General features: G+C 40.4%; 2 protein-coding genes across 14 annotated transcripts in view; one reads left to right on the top strand and one right to left on the bottom strand.

The window, feature by feature from the left end:
- nf1a (neurofibromin 1a) overlaps positions 1–20,177 on the top strand; it is a 374,121-nt gene that overhangs the window by 219,801 nt on the left and 134,143 nt on the right. The gene's annotated exons all lie outside the window — the stretch shown is intronic.
- LOC140187759 (uncharacterized) overlaps positions 2,094–20,177 on the bottom strand; it is a 29,352-nt gene continuing 11,268 nt past the window's right edge. For 2 of the 7 annotated variants that reach the window (XM_072243443.1, XM_072243444.1), the window contains exon 2: positions 16,415–18,027. In XM_072243443.1, coding sequence (XP_072099544.1) covers positions 16,995–17,966 — 972 coding nt within the window. In that variant the 5' untranslated portion in view covers positions 17,967–18,027 and the 3' untranslated portion in view covers positions 16,415–16,994. Of the gene's footprint in view, positions 8,895–10,300; positions 11,140–11,261; positions 18,028–20,177 lie in introns of those variants that run through there. The other 5 variants (XM_072243438.1, XM_072243439.1, XM_072243437.1 and 2 more) reach the window with 5 other exon arrangements.

Raw genomic sequence — 20,177 nt, 5'->3', positions numbered from 1 at the left:
GAAATTATCTACACTGATTCAGGAACCTCATGGTTGAAGGGTAATAATTGTTCTTGAACCCGGTGGTGGGGGACATAAGGCTCCTGCACCTCCTTCCCAATGGCAGCAGTTAGAAGGGAGAATGATCTGGAAGGTGGTGTCCCTCAAAGAGGGATGCTGCTTTCTTGTGACAGTGCTCCATGAAGATGTTGTTAACAACTTACCTTTAACAAATCCATACTTCCTTCCTGTAATCAATCCATACTTGCCCAAATGTTTGCTAATTCTGACCTTAATTATGTGGCACTTCTCTTAGCACTGAGGTCAAATTGATTAGACAAGTTCATTCCTACGCCATCCCTCCTGTTATTTTCCATCCCCGCAACCCGGGATACTCTGCATCTGAAAAAGGTGATTAGTTGGCTTTAAGAGCAATTAATATTTACCTTGCTTCCTGTATTATTTTTCAACTTGCCTCGTATTTCGATTGGTTCTAGCCTTGTTGAGATTACAGTTGCAACATCCTGGTGAACACTGATGTGAAGTGCTTATTAGTATCTCAGCCGGTTCTGTGATTAGTCTCACACCCTTGCAACCCTGTTGCTATTTGCTTGTGCCTGTAGAATATTTTTGGATTAACCTTTTATATAACTTTTGTTGCAGCCTTTTGTTTCCTTTCTCATTTCCCCTGTGAACTTGCTTCGGCTAGCCTGCTTCTCACTTGGTGTTAACAATGTGGTGTCTGATGTGTACGCTTTTCTCAGAATTTTTTTTGCTATATATCTTTTTTTTTATCACCCATGGAAGCTATGTGTTCACTTTCTTTGCCCTTCTCAATTTGAAAAGCTTCCCAGCATTCAGCTACACTAATGCCAGGGAATCCATAGTACCAATTCACCCACGGTCAGACAGCACAGAAGCAATTCCTTTGATCCACTGAGTCTGTGTCAACCAGTAAGCGCCCAAGTATGTTTCTTCCCATTTTACTCACCCGACATTCTCATCGACGCGGAGTGCAGTGCGAATGTGGAACACGCTTCCAGTGAAAACAGCGGAGGTGGGTTCAATTTCAACATTTAAGGGAAATTTGTATAAGTACATGGACAGGAGGGGTGTGGAGAGCTATGGTCCAGGTGCAGGTTGATGGGACTAGGCAGGATAATAGATCAGCATGAACTAAACGGGCTGAAGGGCCTCTGTAGTGTTCTATGACTCACCAAACCAACTGTCCCCCTCCCTATTTTAACATTCATCAACATACTGCGGGCAATTTACAGTAGCCAATTAACTAAAAAGCACACTTTTGGGGGAAGACTCTCATAGTCACAGAGAGAACATGCAAATTCCACACAAACCGTGCTGGATATCAGCATTGATCCTAGGTCACTGGAGGAGTGAGCCAGCCCATTGAACTGTAAATGACTCTTATCCAACGGGCTATTTTCTCTTAACTATTTTAACCCTTCTGATTGCTGTTTTCCAGATGCTTCCCTGTTAATACTAGGATCACTTGGCCTGGCTCATTCCTTAGGATTAGCTCTTAACAATGCTCCTTTCATTGTGCCATTCAGAAACATCCCTCTTACTGTGCTACCCCACCAACTTTTGGATAGTTTGTCTCCATTATCAGTGCTCTGTGACTTTTGCAGTCCTGTGTAACTTCTCTCCAAGAGAGCTCTATAATATCCTTCTCACTAATTGGCAGCCTTTCAAATAATCCCATTGGAGTAACTGGTAGCACACTTTCTAAACTTGACTTTTCCAGGATACCCTGTCTGTCCAGCATTGTAAACTTTTCCTCAGTTAATATTTCCAGTGCCCTCTTGTTCTTCCTTTCCTTATCTTTCCTGATTATTTTGTGTCCAGGAATATTTAGAACCCACTCCGGTACTGGCTAGCTAGGTCTTTTATTGCCTGAAATTGTAATTCCTTATGACAAGTTGCAATTGCAGCTCACCACCCTTGTTTAATACACATGTATTAAATGTAAACAAATCTTAGACTACCTGTTATTCTCTAAAGTGGAAAAAGTGTATTATTTTAAAGAAAAGATAATTAAAGCTTAGCTTTATTTGTCGCGTACATCGAAATATACAGTGATATACATTGTTTGCATCAATGACCAACATAATCCGAGAATGTGTGGAGGCAGCCCACAGTGTCGCCATGATTCCAGTGCCAATGTAGCATGCCCACAACCTACTAACCCTAACCTGTAGATCTCAAAGAGTATGAGAGGAAACCAGAGCACCCGGAGGAAACCCACGCAGTCACGGAGAGAATATACAAACTCTTTACATAGAGCAATGGGAATAGAACCCTGATCTTACAGCTAGCGCTGTAAAGCGTTACACTAACTGCTACACTACTGTGCCACTGGCATTATGTATCTCATTCAATTTTATCTGCATTTTTCCCCATTTTAAATGCTACTCACTTCTGGCCAAAACCCTACCAGATAAGCTTAAACCTGTCCCAGCACACAAGCAAACTTTCCTCCGGCTCTGTTGAGGCATACTCCATCCAAGCAGTATCATTCCTACGTCAGACAAGGATAGATGGTCATAGTCTTTTATCCCCCAGGGCAGCAGAGCCTGAAACTAAAGGACATACAGTATGCTTAGGGTGAGAGAGGAAATATTTAAAGGGGATCTGAGGCACAAGTTCATGCACACAGATGGTAGTGGGTCTACGGAACAAGTTGCTGGAGGAAGTGGTGGAGTTAGGTACAACTACAGCATTTCTAAAGGATTTGGACAGGCACATGGATAGAAAAGGAATAGAGGGCCATTGGCCAAATGTTGGAAAGGAGGATTAGTGTAGATACACTATGCCAACTGAGATGCCTATGTGGGCTGGAGGGCCTGTTTCTATTCTGTATAACACTATGACTTGTAAGTAAAGGTACTTGCTGCATTCTAGTTAAACATTTATGATTACCATAGATGAGTTTTATTCAGCATCGGAGTAGATGAACCAAAGACTTTGTTGAAACAGTTAGTGGCAACATTTTGTGTGTTTCAACTAAGCTCTTAATTACGCTGATAGCAACTTGGACTAAAGTAGTTTCCCTTAGAGCTTGTAGGGAAGTTGGTTGAAGAACGTAGTACAACCCTAAGTGTGTGCTGGCCATTTAGTCACTTGACCCTCACAGAGATCATGGCTGAACTTGCCTCTCCACTTTCCTGCTCAAGCTCCACATCCTTGATTTCCCCAAATATCCATAAATCAGGCAATCTGATCCTCGAAATGCTCTAGGGCTGAACATACACAGATCTTTGGGTAGAGAATTGCAAAGATTTATAACCCCTTTGGAAGAGAACAATGTCATTTCATTTGAGAAGTGACTGACCTACATTCCAAGTCCCAGTTCCATATACGTAGCATGCAAATAGTATATATTTTAATTCATTTATTCAACGGGCCTTTTCAAGATTAAACATTTTATTTGTGTTTTAAGTGAATTACATTGCAATTAATTTGTATTAACGAAATAATTTAGCAGTTGCATGCATCCACCTAGATCAGGGGAAATCAAAAGAGTAAAAATTGCATAATACAAACAGAATCCTGTTAAACATTTCAGGTGGACCAAAACTGTTTCAGTAGTAAAATTATTGAACTATTTTCAAGAGTTTAATTTGACAGAAACCGTTAGGATTTGGAATATATATCACAATTAATAGATTTTTTTTGTTGGAGGAAAATAACATTATTGAATGCAGAAGGCATTCAGTTAGTTCTTCAAACACTTGGTGATCAGGATATTTTCTCTAATTTGCTGGTGCGTTGTCTTGTAGCAAAGTTTTGTCTTTTGGCTGTTCCCTTTTCTCTTATTGGGGTGCCCTGCTGTTCTATCTTCAGAACATCTCCAGGTGCCTATTCCTCAGGTGTGCGGCCCAGTCCACGCTCATGTCAGAACATGATCCCGTCCAAACTAAACATTCACTTTTGCACTCTCAGCAGCAGCAGCTGTTAGGGAAAAGAGAGTCCACAGTGAAAGTTGTTTTATTCTTCTCTCTTCTGGTCAAAGGACAAAGGACCAACCTGAACAGGGCTAAGGCATAACTGATTCAAGATTAGACTTGATCGTTGTAACCCATAAGAGCCATCTTGGGAGGCATTCACTTTTTTAATCCCTTAATAAATTACCTTAAAATGATCTGTCTCATTGATCGAATATATTGTTGGCATCATCAGCAATGGTTGTTTCCCATATTTAAATGACTAAACAACCAGAGGTACCAGCATGGTCAGAAACATGAAGCAGGTTATGCCCATATATTTGTGTGCTTTTGAGGTTGGGATTTGTGTAGTCACAATTTGGTTTACAGTGCTTAATGTTCCAGTGATTTCATTGACCTTTGGCCTCGTGGTCAGACTGGAGGAGCCAACCTGAAGTGGACTTGAGGTACTTCCTACAGTACTCTGAGAGATGGTTGCATTGTCAGCAGTTGGCTCAGGCACTGTTGAGATTTCAGCAGAAGCAGGTGATCTGTGACGCACACCGGATGTTGAGGCAAAAGTTGACAGTGGTATTAGTCTACTAGTCTGGTTGTAGAAAGTTGTACTTGAAGTGGTTAAAGCTGCAGAGGACCCGATTAGAACAGCACTACTGGAGGTGAATTCAGAAGCTGTGATGGGCATTGTAGTTGATGCAGGCCATTCTGTTGGATCATCAGTAATACTAACCAATTCGCTTGGACTTTCAGCACTGGCCGTTTGCGTGGTGATATTCTCAGTAAGTTTAAGTGAGGCAGATTCATTAGTGAAGCTTGGAGCTGTTGAATGTAAACTGCTATAAGAAACTGAATGTAAAAATGATGAAATATCAATTTTCTGATTTGCTACAGAGTACGGTGTACTTCCTTCAGACTCCTTTTGTCTGGTACTTGTCATTGTTTCAACATGAGACTGATAGGTTGTGAAGGTTGAGCTAACAGTTGCTTGTGTATTTATACTTGAGCCACATCCTCTTTGCCTATGTTCATTTTCTTCAGAGCATGGACATCCAAGCACAGTTGGTACAGTTTGCAACCATGTCAACAGGTACGTACTCTGTTTGTCTTTGCATTCCCAGATATTTCCATATAGAGTAATCAACTGCAAACCAGTCAGTTGATCGAAAGTACCACTTGGAATCAGTTGTAAGCTATTGTTGTTCAAGTATAATTTTGAGAGTTTGTTGTGATGAAAGGTATCTGGAAGAATATTGTGCAGGTTGTTGTGTGATAAGTCTAAAGTGGTCAAGTTGTAGGGCGTGTTGGTTGGGACTGTCCAGAACTTGTTTCCACTGAAGTTGAGGAATTTCAGATTAATCAATGTGTTGTTAATTAAAAAAGCCCTTTCAATCAAGTTGTTGGACACATCCAGTTTTATAAGGTTCCACTGGGAGACGGTGTCTTCCTTCTGAAGTATTTTGATATGATTATTTGATGCATCAAGTTCCCACAGTGCCAGTGGCAACTTCCTCGGCATGTTTCTGAGCAGATTGTTGGATATGTCAAGGAGCCTCAAGTTACTGAAAACGGTCAGCTTGTTATCAAGATCTTCAATAACATTATGGGATAAATTTAGAGATATTATGTTGATCTGGATGTCGTTGGGAAGTGCTGTTAAGTTTCTGGCTGAGCAATCTACGTGCCTTTCATTCTGTGAGCACCAACACTCTAAAGGGCAGGTGGCTGCGGCTGATGACAGGACGGATAGAAGAGCCAAGAAGCATCTGGTTAACTTGGTATATGCCATTGTTGTCCTGTAAGGAAGATAATTGAACAATTGTTGTTTTCCCTCTGGAACAAGAAAGAATTACATCTGTCATTGACTTTAATTGTGGAAAAATTGTTGCTTAAATTTACACTCTGGCTAAGCATTTCTGTGTTGATTGCCCAAAGTGAAAAAATCTTTTTCCTTACGTCCACTTTGTACCCCCATCCACCCTCACGATACCTCCATCGCTACTTCTTCAAAAAAAAATACTCCATGAAAGTATCTGAGTTCAGCTGGGAGAAGGTCCTTCAATGAAATGGCTTGGCTGATAACACAGAACATCTTAAATGAGGCATGCCTTGCATTCTAATATTCCTGTGGCATAGTTCCAGTGTGGTGTTACTGAGTGCCTCAGCCTGTAATTGTTACAGAGCTTAAATGTCTGAATGGTCCATTATTATTGCTTGTGTTAAAACAACGAGATATAGAACTGTGTTGAAGTGATTTACAAATAATGCTAAAATTTTACGGTGACGGTGTTAAGTTTTTGATTTTCCAACAATAAGGCACTACTGATAAAAGAGAAAAATGTCTTTGTTTTTTAAAAAAATGTGATTTTCATGATAATATATTTTAAAATAGCGCTGCGGTATTCTGTGATCAAGAAGAGCTACATGTCATAATTATTCATACAGCACTAAATGGCCAATATAATACACACTGATTCAATTTTTATAGTATCACACTTTTCAATATTTAAAAAAATGTAATAAATGTTTATTTTTGTGAGGAGGAGGAGATGATAAGTACAATGAAAGACTATTTTGTTTAATGGTTGGTAGAATTACAGCTGCTGCCTTGCACTCCGTATTCACAGCACTGCATAAAAATCCATTTTATCTGCTCTCAACAAATTTCTTTTCCCCCTCTGCAGTCGCTGGAAAATGGTGCAAGTTAAAAATAAAAATAACCTGACAGATAAAGAACGAACAAAACCCATGATAGAAATCATAGTGGACTTACCAAAGCAGTTCCTTCCAAGAAGATGTTTGCTGCTCAAGTGCTCTTGATGCTGATGTTGAGTCCTAGACAGTTGCTTACAAATGAGCTATTTATACCCACTTCGAAAAGACGCAGGGATCTTTGGAGTAAGCATTGTGCCCTGTTCTGAGTTTAATCTACATTACGTATTATTGACAATATGACCTCATTTCTAAGACACCTCCCCATATCATGTGTGACACAAATTAAATTTATTATTTCAGTAGCGTTGGACGAGTGGCAGGTAGCCAGGATGTTTCATATCTATTGTTAATGCAATACTGAAAAATGTAGTTCTGTTTTTTGATGCCATGAGAATGTTAAGTTCCATTCTGTTTAAGATGATTGTGTTACAGTTTAAATGGAATAAATCGATGGAATCACAGAATGTGATTCTGGCAGTAGTTTATTTAGAAAGAAATCACTTCAGTCACCAGACAATGGCTCTGAAATGATTGGTCATTAACAAGAACGTATTGGCAGCTTCTTTCAGAGAGTCTGGAATTATTTTCCAACTAACTTATTGTACACCCAGTTTCCTCCTTTATGTATCACCTCCGCTGTTGAAAGACTGTTGTATAAGTTAAATACAAACCTGTCAGTGTAATGCTCTCCTGTTCATTTTTAATGGCATTCATCATTACATATTTGATTAAATGTAATAAATTTTTATTTCATTCAGGGGATAGGTGGTGTGAAATTCAGTGAAATGAATAATGGTTGTTCAGATTGGGATATCAGTATAACTGGTTATACACAGTGTAATGCACTCATGTTCATTTTTGATGGCATTCTTCCATTTTTTAAATGCAATATTTTTTATTTCTTTGAATGGATAGGTAGTGAGAAATTCAGAGAAATGTTATTTTGCGTAATGGTTGTTCGAGTCTCACTTTGAAATATCTATATAAACATATGGGCTTTCTGCTCTTCAATCTGCAAAGATGCAACTTTATTATCATTTTCATCAAAGTTCCAAGTATGTATACAAGCCACACAAACAAAATGCTGCAGGAACTCAGCAGGCCAGGCAGCGTCTATGGAAAACAGTACAGTCAACGTTTCGGGCCGAAAGTAAAAAAAAACCACAGAAGATATGCCGTGGTCACTGAAAGTAGTAGGGAGCAGATCAGTGCTGAGCCGAGTGAAACTGGTCCAAGAGCCTGATGGCTGCAGGCCATAGCCACAGAACCACTTCAGTCCTAGGTGAGTGGCAATGGTTGCAGGCCACAGCTGCAGAATCAGTTCAGTGCTGAAGCCTCTTGATCAAATCACGCAAATAGTAAAAAATAAAAGTAAACAAAACATGGAATGTGAACTGCAGAGTGAGTCCACAGCTGCAGAGCTCATTCATCACGGAGGCGAGTGAGGCCCGTCTAGGAGCCTGATGGTGCAAGACTCCTGCATCTCCCACATGACAGCAGCAGCAAGAAGAGAGGGAGACCGATCAAAGGCAGGCAGACGGCGCCGAACGCCTGCTCATTTTCCGTTCTCATCCTGGGTGACTTAAATCTCGCTCAACGCTTTAATCAGCACGGAGTAATGATGCTGACTGTGGGTTCGTGTTCGACCATCGGGAATTGACGCTGCCACCCCCAGCTATAGCTGCATGCTCCGCTCTCACCTTCGCTGAATCCCCCTGGAGATCACAAAAGCGCCAGGTCGTTTAGTCAGCTCAGAAATACATCCTTAAAAGGGAAATTACAGGCTGTAATCGATCACAGTTCACAAAAAGTATACCTAGAAAAAGAGTATCTAGTAGTTTTGTGAACTGTCTGCAAAATGTCGCTGTTGGTCGCTGGTGCTATCTTGGTCCAATGGATGTTTAGGCGTTTTACAGTTGAAAAGAGACAGATTTTCCCATGAAACCCTGTGAGGGATGGTCTGCATGTTATAGCACTTTCCTTAATAATTACTAGTGAGGAGGATCAAAAACACCAAATGGATGACACCATAGTGTAGTGGTTAGCGTAAGGATTTACAGTGCCTGTGGACCATGTTCAATTCCTGTACGTTATTCCCGTGAACACGTGGGTTTCCTCCGGGTGCTCTAGTTTCCTTCCATGATGCAAAGACATATGGATTAGTTGGTTAATTGTTCAGATGTATGGAAGTAAGTGGATTGGGCTTGTTGTGCTGGGAGGGCCTGTTACCATGCAGTATCTCTAAGTAAAATAAATACAAATTAAAAATGAATGTCAGCACGTAGGCTTCAAAATGCAGCCCTAATGTAATTTTTCACCCACAAGCAGAATAGAAATATGTTTTGATCCAATCAGCCTCCCATTCCATTATGAAAACACTTCCACCACTCCTAAAACTACAGAGTCAAGAGAAAAGGTTGCAGATGCACTATACTTGCAAAGTCAAAAGAACAGGCTAAATAACCAGTATTATTTGGAATGATGGGAAGAAATATTTCTTCTGTCGGTCATATTCTAAAGGAGTGCTTTCACATTTGGTTCAGCCTGAATATTACTTACCCAACATTACATGTCTTTTGACCAGAGCTCAGAAAATCTTCCTCCTTTGCACTAGCTGACGTCCTTTTATTCTATAGAAACACAGAAACCCTACAGCACAATACAGGCCCTTCAGCCCACAAAGCTGTGCCGAACATATCCCTACCTTAGAACTACCTAGGCTTTACACATAGCCCTCTATTTTTCTAAGCTCCATGTAGCCATCCAGGAGTCTCTTAAAAGACCCTATGGTTTTCGCCTCTACCACCGCCGCTGGCAGCCCATTCCACACACTCACTACTTTCTGCGTAAAAAACTTACCCCTGACATCTCCTCTATACCTACTTCCAAGCACCTTAAAATGAATCAATATTTGGAAATTAAAATCTCCCACCATGACAACCCTGTTATTATTACATCTTTCCAGAATCTGTCTCCCTGTCTGCTCCTCGATGTCCCTGTTACTATTGGGTGGTCTATAAAAAACACCCAGTAGAGTTATTGACCCCTTCCTATTCCTAACTTCCACCCACAGAGACCCCGTAGACAACCCCTCCATGACTTCCTCCTTTTCTACAGCCGTTTCACTATCTCTGATCAACAGTGCCACACCCCAACCTCTTTTGCCTCCCTCCCTATCTTTTCTGAAACATCGAAAGCCTCTCACTTGAAGTAGCCATTCCTGCCCCTGCACCATCCAAGTCTCCATAATGGCCACAACATCATAGCTCCAAGTGCTGATCCACGCTCTAAGCTCACCGCTTTATTCATGATACTCCTCGCATTTCTCCAAAGATAAAGATTAGCTTTATTTGTCACTTGTGCATTACAACATACGGTGAAATGTGTCATTTGCATCAAATCAATGAGGATTGTGCTGGGTCTCCCACAAGTGTAACCGTGGTTCTAGCACCAACATAGCAAGCCCACAACTCACTGACCCTAACCCTAAGTATACAGTGGGTTCAGTGATGCTGTCCCCACAAATTTATCCTCTAAGATCAGTCTGAACTAGGTGCAGCATGAACCCTTCACCAAGTGACTTGGAGATAGTGGTAATACACGGGAAATTTGGGGTCCAGTATGAAATCTGAAATGAATGTACTTACTGCTTGTTAAGCCGCTGGCGTTTAGGGCAGCAATGAAGATCCTCCAACTCTGGCAACATTCAGGGCCTCATTCATTGTGTCAGCAACTTCATTGCTGTCTCCATATCAATTTTTTTTTGGACCAGTCTGGGTTGTTGGCCCTGAGCTGAACCGCTGAACCTGGAAGACTGGTGAACCACTCATAGTCCATACTCTCTCCTTTGACCTGTTTGGCATGGGTGACCCTACCAAGAGCCAAAGCACAAAGCCCTGACTCCAGCCAACACAGCTCTCCTGGTCATTGAGGCACTCAAGCCTCCAAACCCTACGATAAAGTTGTGGTCCTCTTGGAGGGAAATGAATGTGGTAATGGGTATTATCATATGTTACTTTTATGGGACTTACAGTTGAGAGTTTACGATTCTTCTCTGGCAATTGACCTATTGTATGTTCTCAGCATTATTTTTCTTTGTTAGTATACTATATAACAGGTTGGACAACTTACTTTACAAAGATCAAAACTTCCAAGACCCATTGTTAATTAGAATTAGATGGGCATGTAGTTGAGAGAAAAATGGAGGGCTTATGCAGGAGAGAAGTGGTAAATTGATCTTAAAATAGGTTAAAAGGTCGGCACAACATCAGGGCTTAAAGGGCCTGTATTGTGCTGTTATGTTCTATGACATTACTTTAATTCAAATTGTTTAGGTGCATATTCTTTGATTTGTCTTCCAGCATTACATTGCATGTGGTATGTACAAATAGGAAAGTACTGACAAGGTGTAACTGCTGGTGTACAGTATATTGCTGGAAAAAAAAACAAAAGTGCAATTTCCTCCCTCAACGTGACAAGCCATTCAGTTTAGTATTACTCAGATACCCCCCCCTCCCGCCCCCCAGTACAGCGCTGTGGCCACCTAGATTTTTGTTTCCTAGTCTCTGGAGTGAGGCCAAAACTTTTGTCTCAAATGAAATTGCTTACCATTCAACTCTTTGTAGGTAATATAAGATTTATCTGCAAAGTGCCTGTGGTCAGTAATGTTCTGTACGTACAGTGGAAACTTCATCCTGCCACTAATTCAAAATACAGCAGGAGGGTGCCATACTGAAAAACAAAATGAAAGTAAATTCACTCAAGTCATTCCACGAGTGAATGGGTTTGATTTTTATTGAGAGGAAAATGAATGAAAATACGAGCCATCTACCCAGGCCTTAGTGGATTTTGCTATCCTATCGTACCTTCTTGATAACCCCACTGTTTTTTTTTGCCGTTTCCTTGCAGCTTGGAGTTTTCCCTTCCTTTATTTAACTAATTTTAGGTTGTGTTCTTGAGAACTATAGATGGGCCTAATTTAAAGTGGTATCATGAAGGATTCCTTCCACCCTACTTGTGGACTGTTTATCCCATACCCATCAGGGAAGAGGCTACATAGCATTCGCAACAGGACCACCAGACTCAAAAACAGCTACTTTCCCTTTCCCCCCATCAGGGTGATCAACACCTGCACCCATAAGCCCACCCTAACACCTCCATATAAACACCACCTAGTGTACGTACCACCAGTCTATGTATGTAGCAATTACTGGTTAATAGGATTGCTTTTATATTTATTGAGTTTTTTATAGTGTTCTTTATGCCTATTGTTATTTTTTAAAGCTGCATCAGATCCAGAGTAACAATGATTTCATTCTCCTTTACACTTGTGCACTGAAGTATGAGAATAATCAGTCTTGAATCTAATGTACTAATACCACTCAGAGTTCTGAATGATATGGACATGAACAACAAGTAAGGAAAATCTGACACTGGCGCAGTAAGACTTTGGTGAGACTGAACCTAGAGTTTTGATAAAGTTTTGGTCTTCTTATTCAGGAAGCATACACTTACCTCATAGAGAATGTAATGAAGATTCATTAGAATGATAGTAAATACTGGGATGATTTAAATTGACTGGGCCTACACTCCAGAGGTTAAAACCAAAGGTGACTTAATTAAAGAGGTCAGGAGACTGAGGAGACTTGGCAGAATAAATGTTCACCATTAGAGTGGGTCTGAAAATAGAGAATTGGGTCTCCGAGTAAATAGTTGAACAGAACAATACTGCACAATACAAGCCCTTTAGTCCACAATGTTGTACAAACCTTTAACCTACTCCAAGATCAATCTAACCCTCCAACCTTACACAGCCCTCCATTTTTCTTTTATCTATGTGCCCATTTAACAGTGTCTTCAATGTCCCTCAAGTATGTCCCTCTACCACCGCCCCTGACAATGCATTCCATGCACTTGCCATTCTCTGTTTAAAAAAATACTACCTTTGATAGCTTATCTATATTTGCCTCCAATTACCTTAAAATTATGCCCCCTCGCATTAGCCATTTCTGCCCTGGAAAAAGGTCTCTGGATATCCACTTGATTTGTACCTCATCATCTTATACACCTCTTATCAAGTCACCTCTTGTCCTCTTCTGCCTTTATCAAGTCGTCTCTCATTCTTTTGGCTGGCCAAATAGGATTGAGATGAGCCAAGAATTTTTGCCATTGAAGAAGATAAATCTTCAAAATTGTCTGCCTCAAAAGTGGTGTGTTATTGAACCAGTAAAAGCTGCAACTTTTGAATTATAGGGGAGTCCAACTGTGCAGTGATTGGACAAGAAAGTAATGTCAACACCAAACACCAGCTCAACTGTGATCTCCTTGCACAGATGGAGTGAGCTCAAGGAGCTATCTAATGCTCCTCTGTCTTATATTATTAACCCCAATGTTTCAGTCCGAAATTTTTCTCCATGCATCCTCATGGCTCATCTCATCTGTATAATTAGAAACTTTTTTTAATGACCTGGAAAGTACTTTGTAATTTTATATAATATGGGCTCATTAAAAGGACTGTCAAACAAACAGGTTATGCAGCACTCCCCAAGCCCATTTTGAAAATTTGTTTATTTTAACCACATGAAATGTAGTACTTTCATTGGAATTAATTTAAAGTTGGCATGGCTACACTGTTGGATAGTGCAACAATTCTGAGTTTAAGTTAGTTCCTGAGTATATACTCTAATTTGTAATCTTCCCAACATTTAAGATAATGTAGAGTTCAAACTGAAATGCCATCAAGTTTGTGCAGAGGAGCATTCTATTTGTCTAATTTGAGAAGCATTTAAGAAAGACTCAAGTTAACAGTCTTGTTGCCTTTATTACATTTTTTGTTATGCAGTAACAAAACTTGGTGCTACTTATATGCAGATTAACAAATGTGCAGATTTAGTGTGCCACCACAATGCTTATTAAGTAGTAGTTTTGAAATGCATTCTCTGTCCACTGTGCCCTTTTTTTTAACTGGGATCATCTGAACTTATGATTTAAAAAGGTTTAAATGGGGAGTAAAATGGAAATCATCACAGCAAGGAATATTTATTTTCCTAAATGAAAACAGGAAATTGTGAGCTTTGACCACACCAACATTGATTGTGCAAATCATTTTCTGTGGCAAATTGGGGGTGGGATGGTGCAGAGGAAATTAATGTACTCTCTACACCTGTCCCTTGGGGGGGGAAATAGTAATCAGTCTAAACCAAAGACGGAACTGGCACTATATTGTCCTGGGGGAATGTACGGCATAGAATTCCAAGCACTAGTTCCCTGTTGCAGTGCCAAAAATCTTTTGCTTAATTTGCCTCAACTACCGTCAAATTGGACTCAGTGGAACTCTAAAATGAAATATTCTTACAATCGTGCAAGCTTAGTTAAAACTTCTAAGGCTCATTGCTGTTTCTACGACATGCTAGCAACAATCACATGCGTTTTCATGGATTTATCCCAAGTGCCTAAAGTTGGAAGAGCATTGAGTAAATGAACTAATATTTATACCTTGCTCTCCCCAAAAGTTTTGACATGTACATAATTAGCAGCCAGAGGTTATCTGGCATATAATTATGCAGGCAACTGAGATTAAATACACCCATCAGAATCTACCTCCTTATGATCTTGGGTCTGTGGATCTTACATTATAACTGCCTCATCATACCTTCCTAATAACTCCAGTGCTTTTGTTTTCATCCTTCAACTTGGAGCATTGCCTCTCTTTATTTAACTAATTTATGTTTGTGCTCTCAAAAACTGTAGGTGGGCCAAATTTATAGTGGTATCAAATGTATTGATAGCATTCAGGGTTGTTTACCTGCACTGTACTTTCTGTGACAGTCCTCAAGCCCATTCTGAAAATTTGTTGCTTTCATTTTATTGATTGCATAATTTTTTCATTTATTGAAATACTAAGCGGAATATGCCCTTCAGGCCCATCAAGCCGTGCCAACCAGCAATCCCCTGATATAATCCTAGCCCAATCATCAGACAATTTACAAGGACCAATTAACCTCCAATCCGATACGTCTTTAGACTGTGGGAGGAAACTGGAGCACCCAGGGGAAACTCACACGGTCAAGGGGAGAATGTACAAACTCCTTACAGGCAGAGGTGAGAATTGAACCCGGGTAAAGCATTGTGCTAACCACTATGCTACCATGCATTTTAGCTCCATACATTATTATTGTTTTACCACCTTCTATCTGAATGCACTGTGTAATTGTTGGATCTATATGAACAGTATGCAATATAAGCTTTTTACTGTACTTCAGTACATGTATACCAGTTCCAATCCCCCCTTCATTACCATTGGTATATGAAGAGTATGCACAAATCCCTGAACTGAGATCAGATCTCTCTCCTGGTGGACGTTGCTGGAGGTAGGGTTGGAATGTAAATGCGAGTAACACACACAAAATGCAGGAGGAACTCAGCAGGCCAGGCAGCATGTATGGAAAAGAATACATTCGACGTTTCAAGCTAGGACCCTTCATCAGGACTGGAAAAAGAGGGGTCAGAATAAGAAAGTGGGGAGAAGGGAGGAAGAACCACAAGGTGATGGGTGAAACCAGGAGGGGGGTGGGGAGAGGTGAAGTAAAGAGCAGGGAGTTTATTGGTATAAGAGATGCAGAGCTGAAAAAGGGGGAATCTGAGAGGAGAGGACAGAAGGCCACGGAAGAAAGAAAAAGGGGAGGAGTACCAGAGGGAGGTGAGGCAGGTAAGGAGATATGGTGAGAGAGCGAAATAGGAATGGGGAATGGTGAAGGCAGGGGAAGGGAGGCTTTACCAGTAGTTCAAGAAATCGATGTTTTTGCCAGCTACTCAGACGGAATATATGGTGTTGCTCCTCCAATCTGAGTGTGGCCTCGTCACAGCAGCTGAGGAGGCCATGGACTGACATGTCAGAATGGGAATGGGAAGTGGAATTAAAATGAGTGCCAGTGGGAGATCCTGTTATTTTTCTGGCAAACGGAGTGTAGGTGCTTGGCAAAGTGATCTCCTAACCTGCGTCAATTCTCACCGATATACAGGAGACCACACCTGGAGCACTGGATACAGTAGATGATCCCATCACACTCACAGGTAAAGTGTGTAGGGCTGTTTGGGGCCCTGAATGATAGTGAGGGAGGAAGTGTAGGACAGGTGTAGCACTTGTTCTGTTCACAAGGATAAATGCCTGGAGGGAGATCAGTAGGGAGGAATGAATGGACAATGGAGTCGTGTAGGAAGCGATCCCTGTGGAAAGCAGAAAGTGGGAGAGAGGGAAAGATGTGCTTGGGGATGGGATCCTGTTGGATGAAGGATCTCTGCCCAAAACGTTGACTGTACTCTTTTCCATAAATGCTGCCTAACCTGCTGAGTTCCTCCAGGATTTTGTGTGTGTTGCTCTCCTGTTAGTTTTAGACTCGGATTTTTTCTTGAATATAAATGCGAGTATTGGTTAAAAGGAGAATTGGCAGACAGGCGAAAACACAGATTCATTGGATGTAATTTTGGCACAAACGAGAACTTCAAATGAAGAAATAAAGCAAGCCTAATAATACCTTTTGGAAGGAATAATGGGTAAGATGGAGGCCATATGGCTCTGATGATGCCATGTGATGAAATCAGAAAACCAAAGTTTGAATCCATCTCTAAAAGTATTCTTAATGCCATAAGTTTGCAAAACAATTAAAAAATAAAAGGTTTTCCCGTTTTGGGATACTAGACTTAATATTGCATTTACGGAATCAAGTCAGCCTATAGCAAAAATCTTGAATAACAACTTAGGAAACTGTAAGCAAAGTCTTTTTTTTATTTGTTGCCTTAAAATTGCTTTGCCATTTAAATAGAGGAAATACTGCATTTGCTGTAGCATGATGGTTCAGAATTTTATTTACAGACTGTACATAGGATTACTGCTGAAGGTGGAATTGCTGAAGACAAACATGCTGAGATTCTCCAATGTTAGCTAATTGTCTTTGGTACAGGGAGGTGGGAGTGAAATAAAAAATTGTAAGAATAGACTTCAATCTGTGAAAATTGAAATAAGACAGAATTATTTATCTATTGTTTTAATCAAACCAAAAGCAGAAATGCAGCAATAAGATTGCAGTGCAGAGCAAATGCTGCATCTCTGTTCGTGAACCCGCATCTAATTTGCATATTGGAAAGATGCTGTGTTTTGTACTTTAGGTATAGTACATAATTTTATCACATCTAATTTTAAAACATAGTGATCAAATGCTAATGCACAGAAGCATTTACCGCAGAGAACCAGCTTTTACTTATAGCTTCAGAAGATAGTACACTGGGTCTTCTTCAATACACTTGAGAGAGCTAAAGCAAACACCTGGTACTTCTGATCTCTACTCAGGGAGGCGGAGGCAAATCAGAATCATTCACAAGATCCAAAAATTCCATTGGTGGGGGAGGAAAATCATTATTGTTTGAAAATGTTTCAGGGACATCTTGTGACGACTTTGAAGTTTCTGTGTCTGTTGTGAGCGCTGGAGCTTGCTGGTCACCTTCATCCAGCGGAGGCTGTGTCTCAGACGGTGGTGGGAATTCTTGACTTGGTGCTTCAGTTAAAACTAGTGGTTCTTTTTCTTTGTCATCGTCTTTTATGACTTCAGGCAGTGTCTCTTCTTCAGTCTCTGTTGAAGCTAAATTGTTGATCCCTTGAACCTCCTGTACCTCCATGTCATATTGATCCAGTAAGGAATTGCGTTTTGACTTTTTGGTTAGAAAGGTGGTGAGTGAGGGGCGTTTTACTGCAGCAGAATTAGGAGCACAGTCTTCAGCTACATGATCAGTATCTTCACCACCAACTGGTCCTGGGCAAGTTCCTGCCCAGGAGCGGTCCTGCACTGTATTTGTTCTTAAAAATCTTTTCATCAAGAGTATGCCAATTATGCAGACCACCAGAAGTAGCAATAGTCCACCTATGATGCAAGCAATAATCATGCTTGCATTCAGATTGTCATCATTGTTTTGTTTCCTCGTAGCTGACTTCGTCATCACCAGTGTAGTTGTCAGAAACTTAGTAGGTGGATTAATTGTCATCACATTTGAAGTTGACTGAGAGGCCAGACTTGAAGTAGATGGTTTGGATGATAACGTTATCATTTGCAAAGTTGTGGAAGACATCAAATTCGTCAAACTGGAAGTGACGTTGTCGTTGCCATTTGGCAGTCCATTTGCATTGGTTGGAGACATTGGCGTAGTTGAGTTTTGAACTAATGATGTCCTTTGAACAATTGTTGTACTGAAATTTGCTGTGGTATTTGAACCCATCAGGCCATTTACTAGTAGTGCCAGTAGGGTCAACTGGATTGCTTCCATGCTATTTCTTAAGGCAGAGGATTTCGAAGCATAGAACAGCTTGCTGAAGACTTCTTATTATCTGGAAGAATTAAGAACTGGTTTTCAGTATTTTTATGTATAAATGTAGCAAAAATATTTATATTTAAAGCTGAGACATATTTAGATGGAGCTATGGGCTGCCCACATCTTATTGACCCAATTTCTTAAATTTCATCCCATTATTAAGCTGGTTTAAATGTGGCAGTTGTTTTTTTTTAAACTTGTGACAGTAATGATGTTTGAAATACCAAGTTCTGCTAATAAGTGAGAGTAGTTTCATTTTGAGTTCCTGACACATACTCATGTATGTGGCAGTGGGTACAGGATTTGATTTAAGTAGGTCCAGAGGTAAAGCACAGATGTGCTTTAATGCTTCACTTACTCCGTGGAAATTTTATAGCCAAGAGGAGGAAGGTAACAATAAGATAGTTCACATTTTTTAATTATTTAATGTTTTTGTTCCATGAATGACTTTAATTGCTTTATCCCTGTTTAGATAATTTTATATTTTCATATTTTAAAATTTTAAATCTCCAGGGAATAGACTAACTTTAAAAGTTAATAGTTTAACACAAAGCAGAGTTAGAACACAGCTTTATCTGGGCCGTTATTTTCAGTTCTCTCCTTCTCTTGTGCACATGGAAGTAGGGGTAAGCTATTGACAGTTTTGTTACACTACGTAATCAGGACCATCTGGCTCTGAGGATAAAGTGAGTGTGCAGAAGAACTTAGACTGATTGGGAGAATGAGCAAAGAAGTGACAGGTAGAATATAGTGTATGGAAGTGTATGGCCAAGCATTTTGGTAGAAGGAATTACAGTGTATACTATTTTCTAAATGGGGAGAAAATTCAAAAATCAGAGATGTAAATGGACTTAGGAGTCCTTGTGAAGGATTCCCTAAGGGTTAACTTGCAGGTTGAATCAGTGGTAAGGAAAGCAAATGCAATATTAGCATTCATTTCAAGAGGACTAGAATATAAGAGCAAGGATGCAATGCTGAGGCTTTTTAGGGATTGGTCAAACAACACAGAGCATTATGATCAGTTTTGAGCCTTATCGAAGAAAAGATGTGCTGGCATTGGAGAAGATCCAGAGGAGGTTAACAAGAATGATTGCAGGATTGGAAGGGGTAAAGTATGAGGAGTGTTTGATGGCTCTGGGCCGGTACTCTCTAGAATTTATAAGAATGGGCGGGGGGGGGGCGGGAGCAGTGGAATTTCATTGAAACATAAACAAATGTTTCATAAAGTGGGTGGTGGATGAGTCTAGGACCAGAGGCACATCCTCAAAATAGAGGGACGTCCCTTTAGAACAAAGATGGGGAAGAATTTCTTTATCCGGAAGGTATTGCCTAACCTCTGAGTTCCTCTAGCATGTTGTGTATGTTATTCTGGATTTCCAGCATCTGCCGAATCTCTTGTGTTTGTGCACTGGCTAGCTTTTCCTGAATAGAGGACAGAGATAACTGAACAGCTTCTCAGTGCACACTCAGACACAGCATTAATTGTACTTCCCCTTTGAGTGGCTGTTCCCCTTTGAATATCATTGGAAGATAGTATTGGTTGGTAATCAACATTTAAAAATTGCATGTCTTAAGATGTTCCATTCCTACTCTTTGGATAGCTAATTCCAGAATTTCCACTTTTTATTGGCCAGTAGTCATGAGTAAATTGGTGCCCTCCTTCTGAAAAAAAATCCTCTATTTTGTATGTACTGATTCCATCTTCAGAAGCGTTATTTAGTCAGCAACTTTGTAATGAACTGCTTACGCATGGTCCTCACAGTAGATTGATTTTAAACTTAGGAAGAACTACTGTTGGGCAGAATCTGAAACCATTCGGAATTGTTATAGAGTTGTACAGCATGGAAAAAGACCCCTTGGCACAACTCACCCATGCCGGCTAAGATACCTGTTTGCCTGTACTTGGCCTATACCCCTGTAAACTTTTTCTGTCCATGTATCTGTCTAAATGTTTTTTTTATTTGAAATATTCCTCTGGCAACTCGTTCCTATTCCTGTACCTACTACCCTCAGTGTGGAAAAAGTTTCCCCTCAGCTCCCTTTTAAATCTTCCCCGGATCTCACCTTAAATCTACATGCTCTAGTTTTAGACTCCCCAGCCTTGGGAAAAAGACTAACCATCCACCTTATCTATGCCTATAAGTTGTAGCCTATCCACCTCCTGAT

Source organism: Mobula birostris, chromosome 25 (assembly GCF_030028105.1).
Source record: "Mobula birostris isolate sMobBir1 chromosome 25, sMobBir1.hap1, whole genome shotgun sequence".
NCBI lineage: Eukaryota > Metazoa > Chordata > Chondrichthyes > Myliobatiformes > Myliobatidae > Mobula > Mobula birostris.
Note: the sequence above shows the minus strand (reverse complement) of the source record. Positions and strands in the feature narration are given on the sequence as shown.